General features: G+C 39.9%; 1 protein-coding gene across 3 annotated transcripts in view; it reads right to left on the reverse strand.

Annotated features, from left to right (window-relative positions):
- The window catches only part of IL15 (interleukin 15), an 81,801-nt gene that overhangs the window by 10,701 nt on the left and 57,572 nt on the right, over positions 1-13,528 (reverse strand). For all 3 annotated transcript variants that reach the window (XM_045998380.1, XM_045998381.1, XM_045998382.1), the window contains exons 2-4: positions 3,402-3,500; positions 2,224-2,321; positions 1,032-1,116 (exon numbers count right to left, since the gene is read on the reverse strand). In XM_045998380.1, the coding sequence (XP_045854336.1) occupies positions 1,032-1,116; positions 2,224-2,321; positions 3,402-3,413 (195 nt within the window). In that variant the 5' untranslated portion in view covers positions 3,414-3,500. The remainder of the gene's footprint in view (positions 1-1,031; positions 1,117-2,223; positions 2,322-3,401; positions 3,501-13,528) is intronic.

The raw sequence follows: 13,528 nt of genomic DNA on the forward strand, positions 1-13,528 counted from the left end.
ATACCAAAGATCCCTGAGGCCTTTTTTTTTCAGTGTATTTTATATTATTCCATCTTCAAGTTCACTGTCTTTCCTCTGTCATATTCTTTCTGCTAGTGAATCTCTCCAGTTTGTTTTATATTTCGGTTATTGTATTTTTCAGTTCTGTCATTTCTACTTGGTTCCTTTTACATATTGCATTTCTTTGCTAAGACTTTGTTTTATCCAGTTGTTTCAAAGGTATCTGTAAATGCTTGTTGGCACATTTTTATGATGGCTGCTTTAAAATCCTTGTCAAGTAATTCCAACATCCAATCCATCTCAGTTTCAAAGTCTATCCAGAGTCATTTCTGAGTCAAGCTGTGATGTTCTTGCTTCTTGGTATAATGAGTGAGTTTCAGCTGTATTCTGGTATTGAACTTTATGTTAGGAGACCCTGGTTCCATTTAAATCTATATCAGCCACCCTGTTTAGGTTTAGGTTTGGACTTCTGTTTATAAGCTGTGGTTCCAATGACAGTATAGCTTTCAGAATCTTTGTGGGGCTAATTTGAAATGTTTGGTTCACTTGGTGCCCCCAGGACTCCCACTGGTCCTTGCTATGTCACCCCTTGTGGTGGAAAGCAATTCCCTGGCTGTAGTGGTCCTCAGTGGGGCTCCTGCTCTCTTTCGCCATGCAGGTTCTGCCAGGCTGGCTGGTGTCTCCAGGTGATGGGGGGTTTCCTAGCCACAGGACAGACAGCTCCTCCCTGAGTTAGGCCATGTTCCCTACAAGAGCTGCCAAGCTGCCCAGTTTCTTTGCTGGAGACTCGAGTCCCTGAACTGTGGTGACAGAGACCTCTTCATACCAGGCCACTGACAAATTGAGTTTTAAAGATAATTAGGATCTGAAAATTGTACGTAAAAGATTTCACTTAAGGATTTGCCAGGCTCATGAATTGCTACAAAAATATTGTTTCAAGTGAGATTTCATGAAGACTGACAGCAGAACACAGGGAGAGGCATACTCCATAGCAATCATACCAGAGAGTTTATGGAAAAATTAGTACTCACTTGAATAATACTGTCAATTTTTTCCAAATCCTTTATTACAAACTCCCAGTTTGCCTCTGTTTTAGGAAGACCTGCACTGATAGAGCTGAAAGCAAAACCAAAGAGCAAAACATTTTGAATGGATATAATAATACTGATGAATATTACTTGATGAATAATACCTGATGAATATTACAGGCAAAAGAGCAATCAAGATTTTTTTTTATTTTGATCAGTGAAAAGATAAGTGTTATCCTTGCCTTTGTGCATTCAACAGACTTGTAGATAAATATAAACACCAAATATATATATATATATATATATATAAACTCCTTGGTATCTGAGGCTAACTTAAGGACTGACCTACCAGGATTAGGGAAAAACCTAATTTGGAAGGCTAACTTATAAATAACCTGGTGTAATCTATCACAATGGAATAAACATAGCTCCTGATGTACCATAGTGCTCAGTAACTGTTTTTGAATGAATTTCTAGTTTTCTAGCAGAGGTTCCATTTGACTTTTAAGTCCAATAAATAGGCAAAATTCTTAAAATAAGCAATAATCATTTTCACATACAGGTTTTGATAGTAAGTATTCTTTACCATCTATGGTTCCCTGCACCAAGAAGACATTAGTAAGGAAAACTGAGCTGAGGGTCATATTACATAACTACAAGCTGGGTGCTTTGGGCCAACTATGTGCAGGGAATTAGCTACATCTGAGAGAGAAGAAAAAAGTTAATAAACATGGAAGTATATGAATGTATAGTAAGAAGAAAAACAAAAGGCCTAAATAAAGAAAGAAACATTTTGAACTGGAGTAGGATAGGGCTCAGAGGATGGGAGATGTCTGTGTCAGAGACAGATAAAATAGTAACATGGACAAGCCCTAAGTATCTATATTTTACTGCTGTGAAAATCATGTAAGCTATCAATAAGGAATAGGCTTCCAAGTTTAGTTAAATACAAAGAGGTCTAGTTTTTTGGAAGCATAGAGCACTCATTTGGAATATTACCCAAATGCAGAAATGCCCATTTGGGTGTTTACTACACCTAGTCAGAATCTTCGTAATCTGCCCTCTATTGTACCCAAATCCTTAGTTCCTAAGGATTTAAGCAAACTGAACACAAACCAGTTTAATAGAGAAGATACTGAAGAACAATGATCATGGCCATTAACATGATGCCATTTATGCTGAAAAATAAACTCACCCCAAAATGAAGACATGAATGCCAGCCTCTGTTAGAAAATGACAGTTTAAAAGTAAACACAAGTAGCATTGGATGGAAGTACTTCTCAAATATGTTTTCTGAAAAATATAATCACAGGCAAAGTGGTTAAAACTTTTAGTTAAAAAATGATACTTAAAATCATATTTTATCATATTTTTAGATGCCAAAAGGTAATTTTATCACAATTTCAGAATTAATGCTCTTTGTTAGAATTAATGAAGCTAGAATTTATCCTTCTTGCTTTCTCCCCACCTCCAGCTCTGTCTCTTATGTGCAAAATTCTTTAATATGTATTTCTCCAGGTGCATTTCAGTGATGATGATTTGAAGATAATTCACATATTTACTAACTTACATATATACTGCTATCACCACTTACTTTGTTTCTATTATCCTTATCTTCACTCTCATCTTCTTTTTCCCTTTTTAATAGTTCAGCACATATTTGTTTGATTGCCCTTAATTCTCCATGGCACATTCATTTTTTAAAAAATTTGGGTGTGGCTGACAGTAGTTGACCATATTTTATACAGCACAGGGTAATAACCTGAGTTACTAATAAAGGTGTACTAGACACATATTAACTTCATGTAACTATATGAAAATTCATTATATATTGATATCATTTGGAGGAAAAAAATGGATAAAAATAGACCCAGGTAAAGATACTCTAGCCATCCTAACAAGCGATATATAATAATTTTTCTTGGTGATTTAGGAATATAGTTACCATAGAATTTCTTACTTTTCACACTTTTGCCTACCTCTCTCACACTGTCAAAACATTTACAGTTTCAGACAATACCCTAACCACTGAGAATCTGTGCTTCATTTAGTCTACACCAAAGAGACAAATAATATCCAGACACTGTCATCAAAGACTAGACAATTCATTGATTAGATAGAAAGTTAAAGCACAAAATAAGGTAAAATAAGTGAACTACTACATTTACAATGACATGAAGAGCTAATCAGGGTGTTACTAGAGTTAAAAGATCTATTTCTTGTTACTTTTTTCAAAATAAGAATAATCCAGAGATCTGGGACATCTCAAGGTCTTTGAAGAGAGTCCTATAACTTACTATGAATGATCTGATCTGAGATACAAGTGATCTTTTATGAAAAGTCCATCTACTCTCTTTATCTAATTTTTCTTACCGAAATTCTCATTACTCAATGCCAGGGTAACTCCTTGAGTACGGAAGAAGAGCTGGCTATGGCAATGGGTTTCCAGCAGCCATCCATCCAGAAGACTTCCTACAATACAACCCAGGGCAACGAGTGAGGCATTAAAAACACAATTGGTCTAGCAGGGGGAAGAAAGGGAGGAAATTAACAGTCATTATGCACTTACTCTTTCAGGGGCTATTAGTTACTTAAAGACATATATCCCATCACATCCTCACAACAATCATATGGGGTAGGGCTAGCAGCACGCGGGGAAGCTGCCCATGCCCACAGCAAGTACGAGACAGCCAGGCTTTGAGACCAGGTCTCTCTGATGAACAAGTCAAACACTCTCCACTAGAGTTAAGTCCCTGAATTGGCAAATTCCAAAATTCCGTAGCGACCAGACACCTGCCATCATATAAACTACCGACTGTTCACTTAATTTACGACAGAAGTAGCTACTTCTACAGACCCTGAACAGCTAGCTGTCTGCAGTCTTTGGAATGAATTAAAATATTATTTGAGAATCTCAGAAGTAACAAATTCTATTTTTTCTAATTCGAGACAAGCGTGTGAAGAGCACACACTCCCAATTTCAATTCCATTTTATTAAAGCAAAAATTAAAAGCGAGATACATACAATGTAAAGCTATTTGTGCCATTCCTTTAAAATAGTATGTATTTACTGACCTCCCCACAAAGATCTGCCACGGCCTTGACATAAATATTCATTGCAATTAAGTTCTATAAATTCAATTAAACTATTTTATTTATTTTTGATATATGATGTATAAATCTTTAAAAGAAAAAAACTAGCATTTATCAAGGTGTTAAATGAGATACTATGAGAGTACATTCAACAGGAATGCTTTTTTCAACAATAACATATGAATCCTCCTATTACATATGATCTGACTCTTATGCATGAGTTTAATTACAGCAAACCCTCCTTATTACTCCCACCTTAGAATCATCCTCTTTGTCTGTATTATCTCAGAGCTTCAGATTTTCACAAAACTTCGTAATTTTCTTATCATAATTATCCAAAGTCTCTTTATTTCCCTGCATCCTTTTGAGTTGTATCCCAAATTCCACACTGTTCCAATAAAAGTACTTATTGACTGGAGCCTGAGCAAAACTAAGGGTGCTAAGGTGTTAATAAGGCCTTTCTGAAGCTACATGATCAAGCGGTGAAGCTTTCACAGCGCGTCTCCATGCGTACAGGAGGTTCGATTCTCACCGGGGGCGCAATGGACATCCACCGCCATGCCCAATCACCCCCAGCGGGCTCCCGTGAAGCAAGACTAAGCCTGAACCCAGAATGCTCCTGCCAAGCATGGTGGAACGCAGCAGGAAACCGCCTCCAAAGCAGCAAGCAAAATAATGACTGTGGAGGCCACTGTCACCGAGAAAGGAAATTCACAGCTTTGCCACTGAGGAAAGAACTGGCACCGTGCCCTGGGGGAACGCGACGAATCCGATTTTTACCGCGGCTTCCGAAGCATTCAACCTGCCCCTTGCTAGTTCTGTGGATCAGTAATTTTACCAGAAATAGGTGTGTGTGCACACACGTGCACATGTCTGGGTCAAAATGCAGCATGGGTTAAAGAAACCTGAGAAGGTAAAATATTCCTTTCTCTTTAGCCAGGACTCAAGGTGAACAATTAATATAACTAATTAATATTAGTGACGGTAACATTATAATAAGTGTTTGTACCTGGTGCTTTCAGGTTTACCAAAGTACTTCCTATGTGTGACCCCATCCAATCCCGGCAATCTGTTCCTGTGAAAGATACTACTCTTACTTTACGGCGAAGAAACTGAGGCTCTGAGAGGTCAAGCGACTTGCTTCCGGTAAATGTGATACCTGCGGCCATGAAAACTGACCTCACAGCCCTAGGTGGGCAGAAGGAGGAGGGATGCCAGAAACAGAGATGCATGGCCCCTTCCTCTAGGAAGCCGCCAACCCACCCCTCAGGAGTAAGAAAAAGCCACTGCTCCCCAGACACTTTAAAAACCGGGCTTTCCAATTCCTTGTGTGAAACAGAACTTCAGCTCTCTCACAACCATGGTCTCATTTGACTTTTCACAAAATACCTGTTAGAGAGAAGTGGTTGAAACCAGGTTGATGACTTTCTGAGAAGGCCAATGTAGGGATGAAGTAAATTATCCACTTCCTTTCATGTCATATTTTTCGAGAACCAGGAGAGCAGTGTTTAATCCTGGCGTACTAATTGAGTGTGATCATGACATGCGCTTGCCATCAGGCAACTTTGGCTTGTCCCTCATTCGTCTGGGGGCCTGGATCCAGGAACAAAAATAAAGACTGAATCCCGGCCTTGCACTCAAGTGGCTCACAGATTTGAAGCAGGATTTTTGTGTGTGTCTGTGACCTTGTGATGGGGTAACGCTGCAGGATGGCTGTTGACCTTATGGCAACACTGCTATGCTAGCAGGATGTCGCTGCCCAGGGGTAGGACGTCGGGAAGAGCTGACTAATCAACACAGCTGGGCAGCTCTAAGAGCTTTAATTCTGGAGTGACTTGTGAAAATAATTGTACACATCTTGCGTTCCATATCAACACCGTAGTCCTTCCCGGCGAGGAAATATAATCTAACACACCGCTGTTTTATCTTGTTTTATTCTGCTTGATTATTTACTTGCCTAGTCACACGTTCAAAGTAAATTTTAAAAGGTTTTAAGAGTTTTAAGTATTGGTTAATTCATCTATTCAAACACCACACACACACACACACACACACACACACATAGACACACACACCCACGAAAAATGAGGGCAAACCAATGTCTCAAGCTTATGTGACTATAAAGGATGAAAGACAGAAGGTTGCCTGGGTGGTTCAGTCAGTTAAGTGTCTGCCTTCAGCTCAGGTCATGATCCCAGGGTCCTAGGATGGAGCCCCATGGGCTCCCTGCTCAGCCGGAAGTCTGCTTCTCCCTCTGCCTACTTGTGATGTTTCTCTCTTTCTCTCTCTCCCTCCAATAAAAAGAAATCTTTTTAAAAAATGGAATGGAAGACAGCTTGGCTGCCCTTTACTCATTTAGCAAATATTTACTGAGTACTTACTACGTGCTAGGTATTTCTCTCTGACCTGGGGATACATCAGTCAATGCAGAAGACAAACCACCTTGACTTTAGTGAGAAAGACAGACCACGTACAGTATACATAAACTAGCTAGTTATATGTTTTATTAGAGAGAGCTAAGTGATTTAGGAAAAGGAAACACAGAATAATCGTGAACGATCTGGCTCTGATTTGGAGTAGGTTGTCAGGGTCAAGTTCAGTGAGAACAAAATGAGATCAAAGACATACAGGCAGCAAGGGAATGCGCCCCAAGGATACCCTAGTAACGAGCATCTGAAGCAGAGGGAAGAGCCGGAGCAAATGCACAGAGGCAGCGGCAGCCTCTGAGTTGAGGCTTGGAAAGGAAGCCGAAGGCGCGAGCAAGAGAAAGCAGTCGGAGATGAGATCAGTAACAGAGAGGGAGGCGTGGGTCAGACTGGGACCTTTCCGTCACAGTAAACATCTAAAGTGGGAAATCACGGCAGCACTTTGTCAAAGCAGATAGCTGATACCATCTGAAGGAGCTTGTTAAGAATCTGTCTTGGCTCCCGCATTAAGGACAATCTGGGCTGGGAGGGCAAGGCTGGAAGCAGCGGTCCCCTGACGACAGCAGAGCAGGAGACACACAGCAACAAGACAGGCTATGGGCTATGGGCATTGAAGGGAGGGGGCAGATCAGGAGGTTTTATTTTGGACGTGTGCAGTTTGAGAGTCTAGTACATATCTACATGGAAATGTCAAAGACGCAGTGAGATGTAAGAATCTTGAGTTCAGGAAAGTGGTTTGAGCCTGAAATCCACATGGGATTCCTGACACCGGTCGAGATCACCAAGCAAAAGGTAGAGAAAAGGACCGAACCTGAGCCAAGGTATTTCAACAGGAACTAGTCAGAGACACAAAAAAGGACCAGCAGGGGCACCTGGGTGGCTCAGTGGGTTAAAGCCTCTGCCTTTGGCTCAGGTCATGATCCCATGGTCCTGGGATTGAGCCCCGCATCGGGCTCTCTTCTCAGCGGGGAGCCTGCTTCCTCCTCTCTCTCTGCCTGCCTCTCTGCCTACTTGTGATCTCTGTCTGTCAAATAAATAAATAACATCTTTAAGGAAAAAAAAAAAAAAGGACCAGCAAAGAAAAACTCAAAGGAAAGACCAGCGAAAGGAGGGAAAATGAAGAGTGTGATGTTCTAGAAATCAATGAAAATTATATCCACGAAAAGAAATGATCACATCAAAGGTGCTGACAGGTTGAAGAAGACACAGATTGGGTCCTGTGGTGGGCTTAGTAACATGCGGGTGCTGGGTGACTCTGACAACAGCATTTTCAAGGGGTGATGGAGACAGAAGCCTGCCCAAAATGGGTTGAGGAGAAAGTGGGAAGAAAGGATTTATAAAAGGTTAGTGCAGGCAATATTTTGCCAAATACTGCTCTAAAAGGGAGAAAGAGAGTGATAATAGGTAATAGAAGGTGGGGGGAGATAACAGCATGTCTGTATGCTGAGGGAGACACTGAGGGAGAAAGGACCGTTGCCAGAGTAATGTTCTTGAATAGGCAAGTGAGGAGGAGATGGGACTTCATGTACAACTGGGCTGGTGGGTGGGTCATCCATCGTCATGGAAGGAAGGCTGAGGGTCAGGGCAGATGGCGGTATCTGGGTAGCAGAGAGCTGTGGTGGTGTATGTTCTCAACTGTTGCCTCCATTTTCTCGGTGAATTGGGACAAAGAGTCATCGGCAGAGAGTGAGGACAGGGAGGGAGTGTTGGGGGTTGAGAACAGAGGAAAATCTATAAAACGGCCATTGAGGTAAGGAGGAGAACGACAAATGTAAGTACAGTATGAGAGCTGTGCCCATTGGAAGTCGGGGGCCGTGAAGGGTCGGAAAGGAAGATTAGTCGGCACGTGTGTGTTTTCTTCAGCCACATTTAACTGCAAGGAAGCAGCAGGCCCGGCAGAGGTGGAGAACCGTGTTTAATCGGGGTGGTGTATGCCAGCGAGCTCGAGCAAGAGAGAGACACGGGACTTCGGAGTACACGTGAGGCAGTGTAATGGAGATACCCCCAGGAAATCTAATTTGATGTTTTTATGACAAAACTTCAAGGAGAAAGTGTTCCTGGAATCATATCGTAAAGAAGGAATAGATGTTAGATGTAAGTGAAGAGAGAGAGACAACATTCTTGGGGGAGGGAAGAGCCAAGGACATATGCAAACACAGTGTGTACTCAGAAGAAAGTGTGTCACCGGCTAACGGTGTGGAAGCAGGGGTAGGTACGAGTGGACAAAACAATCATGGGTATATGAAGCAGGGACCGGCAAACAGTCTCTTCAGGGCCAGAGAGTGAGAATGTCAGCCTGTCCTGCGTTCCCAGTCACACTACTCAACCTTGCTATGAGAGTGGGAAACAGCCGAAGATGATGCATGAACGAATGCATTCAGCACAGTCAGTTGGTGAATTCGACCCACGGACTATATAGTTTACAGACCTCTGACTCCTGGGGATCTCTTAATCAGCCCCAACTGGAAAACAGTTAAGAAAATGATACGTTTAAGACAAACCATAAGAGACTCTTAATCTCACAAAACAAACTGAGGGTTGCGGGGTGGGGGGGGGGTTATGGACATCGGGGAGGGTATGGGCTATGGTGAGTGCTGTGAAGTGTGTAAACCTGGAGATTCACAGACCTATACCCCTGGGCTAATAATACATTATATGTTTATTAAAAAAGTAAACAATTAAAAAATTTAAAAAAATAAAATAAAAAAGAAAGTGATACGTTTAAATGTCTCAGACTATCTTAGTACTAAGGGTGCCAGCGTTTTGTTCAGCAATTGCTTTTAAGCTGTTTTCAATTGACACTAATATTACAAAATTTTCAAATACAAAATTGCATTAAACACCATCTGTGTTCAGTATTAAAGCTAAAAAGAAAAACCAATATGGACTATGTTACCATGGGTACTACTTTGATTTTTAAAAATTAATTCCTGTAAGATCTGAAGTTGGTATTTAATTCTCTCATAAGGCCACCCAATATGTTAAGAGAGTCTATAAATCCCATAATTTATCAAGGCAACAAAAATAAATGATTACGTAAGATGTTTCTCCTTCTAAAAACACTATTTCATATAAAGTTTACAAAGTACTTGTTTTATATATATATTTTTTTTTTTTAAATAAAAACAATGTTTAAGTTTGGAGACAATGTTTAAGTATGGAGAATAGTGAAGACAAATTGCTTAGTTACATTGAAATGCTTCTAAAGCAAATCATAACATTGAGATGTCTATGCTACCAAGGGGGCACCTGGGTGGGTCAGTCCATTAAGAAGCCAACTCTTTTTTTTTTTTTTTTAAGATTTTACTAATTTATTTGTCAGAGAGAGAGAGGGAGAGAGAGGGCGAGTGAGCACAGGCAGACAGAGTGGCAGGCAGAGGCAGAGGGAGAAGCAGGCTCCCCGCCAAGCAAGGAGCCCGATGTGGGACTCGATCCCAGGACGCCAGGATCATGACCTGAGCCAAAGGCAGCCGCTTAATTAACTGAGCCACCCAGGCGTCCCAAGAAGCCAACTCTTGATTTCAACTCAGGTCCTGATCTCAGGGTTGCCAGATCAAACCCCATATTTGGTTCCGCGCTGGGCATGGAGCCAGCTTAAGAGTCTCTCTCTCCTTCTCCCCCTGCTTTTCTGCTCATGTGTGCGCATGTCCTCTCTCTCTAAAATGAATACTTAAAAAAAAAAATGTCTATACTACCAAAGACAAAGGCAGTGATAAAATCTGGAGACCTTAGTTATGATGACTGCTCAAAAAGCATTAATTAAATAAATGGTATTATCAAAAATGAATATAGAAACACCTCAGGCAGCTTATCATCTAAGGACAATGATGCACACACGTAGCTGGAAGGCATATATACACTGATTATAGTTCCATGTAGCAATATGTCTGCGTGTTTTCCAAATCATTTGGTGCAAAGTTCTTGAAAAATACATTGTGTAAGTGTTTTTGAAAAATGGTAGCTAATATAATTCTCTAGGGCAAGTACAATGGACAGCTTGCCCAGAATAGCACAGTTTTAATACTTAACCTACTGTCTAGGAATAATGAGATCTGTTCCTCCAGCCCACTTTCCAAAGTACTGCATTCAGAACACTTGAGAAAGGTGAAGAAATTCTCCCAAACCACAGCACAAAAGGACAAAAAGTTGGAAATTATGAGAGATCTAGAAATTCCAACATAGAATTGAAATGGAACTCCAGAAAGAGCAAAGAAAATGGAGAGGAGGAAATAATTACAAAATAATTTTTAAGAACTGTGTAGAGTTGAAAAAAGACACTAGCTTTCACATCAAAGGAAAGTAAAAAGAACTGATGAAAAACCTGGTATTTTTTAACTTAAATTCTCTATTTATTGATTGATTATTTATTTATTCCAGAATAAAGAAAACCAGGCTAATAGCATTCATGGAGTAAAAAACAAGTTACTTAAAAACAAGAATCAGAATGAATCTGATCACGGTACTTACAAGACCATAGAACGAATTTTCCAAATTTAAGGGAAAATGAATTTGAACCTAGAAAGATATTAGTATTTAAGAAAGAGGGCAAAAAATATTCTTTCATAAGAATTTCTAAAACGTAAGATCCACAGAATGTGAAATAATAGTGTGAAAGTGCATTTTGGAAAAATAAAAAGGCACCCCCCAAAATAGAGAAAGATGTGGGATATTAAAATATGAAGCATATGGGGTGCCTGGGCAGCTCAGTGGGTTATGGCCTCTGACTTCGGCTCAGGTCATGATCCCAAGGTCCTGGGATCGAGCCCCGCATGGGGCTCTCTGCTCATCAGGGAGCCTTCTTCCCCTCTCTCTGCCTGCCTCTCTGCCTACTTGTGAACTCTCTCTCTCCTGTCAAATAAATAAATAATATCTTTAAAAAAATAAAATAAAATAAGATAAGAGGCATAAAACAAGTAACATTTATATTCGGGTCTAAATAAAGGCACCATTCTTCTCAAGTCCATGGTTTTTTACCTGCTTCATTCATTCATTTATTTTGTAAAATGTGAGATCCTTGTGATTAGAAACCCTGTTTATCTTGTCCACTATTGTGCCTCCAACACATAAAAGCATACTAGTTTAATGTGATAAGGACATATTCTATGTTCCTTGGATTTGGTTTTTCATTTGTTTCCAACTACATTGTTCCCCTTCTCACAACCATCAACCCCTTAGCTGCACTTGCTTCCCCATCCAGCAGGTGTCGCAGTTAGTCCCTGTAAAACTACCCTAGGTAGCACTCTTAAGTTCCCTCCTCATTTCATGTTTCAGCTACTTTGATTTTGCTAAGTTCAAATTACAAGCTACAAAGTACTGTTGGAAAAAATGTACCATTATAATTCTTGAGACACAGCCTCCAATAGGCCATCTCTATATCTTGCTAATAATCTCTTGCTCTCTGACATTCTCCGACTTTTAAAGTCAGCTTATTGAGGTATAATTTCAGCATTAATAAAACATACTCATTTTAGGTATACGGCATGGGTATTTACACAACCAAAACTGGCAAATGCTACATATCACTACTTTTTTTTTCTTTTTTCTTTTTTTTTTTTAATAAGAACCAGCTTTCTTGTCTACCATGGACCATAGCCTTATTCACTTTTTGTATTTAAATTTCCCCAAAATATTCTAAAATCTTTAATAACTCCTTGATTTTTATTAGTTTTTCCTTTATACAATTTATCACTAAATTCTTAGGTGCGTGAAGTTTTGTGATTATCATGTCTTTCTGTAGTTTGTAACTTTTACCCATATGCATTATCCTTTGTATTGCTTAGTACTCGCCACTTGAAACCTAATTTTCCTGAGATTATCATTACTACACTCATATTGGCTAAGTATATCATTTTCTGTTCTTTCATTTTGATGCTTTTTGTACCATTGTATTTTATTTTTGTTACATGTTATAAATAGCCTATTTTAAAATTTGTCTTTCTGCCTCTCTACTTTTTTTTTCACTTTTTTTAAAATTTCTTTTCAGCGTAACAGTATTCATTGTTTTTGCACCACACGCAGTGCTCCATGCAATACGTGCCCTCCCTATTACCCACCACCTGGTTCCCCAACCTTCCACCCCCCCACCCCTTCAAAACCCTGAGGTTGTTTTTAGAGTTCATAGTCTCTCATGGTTCATCTCCCCTTCCAATTTCCCTCAACTCCCTTCTCCTCTCCATCTCCCCATGTCCTCCATGTTATTTCTTATGCTCCACAAATAAGTGAAACCATATGATACCTGACTCTGTTTGACTTATTTCACTCAGCATAATCTCTTCCAGTCCCACCCATGTTAAAATGTCTATACTGCCCAGAGCAATCTATACTTTTAATGCCATTCTGATCAAAATTCCACTGGTATTTTTCAACCAGCTAGAGCAAATAATCCTAAAATTTATATGGAATCAGAAGAGACCCCGAATTGCTAAGGAAATGTTGAAAAACAAAAACAAAACTGGCGGCATCACGTTACCTGATTTCAAGCTTTACTACAAAGCTGTGATCACCAAGACAGCATGGTACTGGCATAAAAACAGACACACTGACCAGTGGAACAGAGTGGAGAGCCCAGATATGGACCCTCAACTCTACGGTCAAATAATCTTCGACAAAACAGGAAAAAATATACAGTGGAAAAAAGACAGTCTCTTCAATAAATGGTGCTGGGAAAACTGGACAGCTATATGTAGGAGAATGAAACTCGACCATTCTCTTACATCGTACACAAAGATAAACTCGAAATGGATAAACGACCTCAACGTGAGACAGGAATCCATCTGAATCCTGGAGGAGAACATAGGCAGTAACTTCTTCGATATCAGCCACAGCAACTTCTTTCAAGATATGTCTCCAAAGGCCAAGGAAACAAAAGCAAAAATGAACTTTTGGGACTTCATCAAGATCAAAAGCTTCTGCACAGCAAAGGAAACAGTCAACAAAACAGAAAGGCAACCAACGGAATGGGAGAAGATATTGGCAAATGAC

The sequence above is a fragment of the Meles meles genome, chromosome 2 (assembly GCF_922984935.1).
Source record: "Meles meles chromosome 2, mMelMel3.1 paternal haplotype, whole genome shotgun sequence".
NCBI classification, from domain to species: Eukaryota; Metazoa; Chordata; class Mammalia; order Carnivora; family Mustelidae; genus Meles; species Meles meles.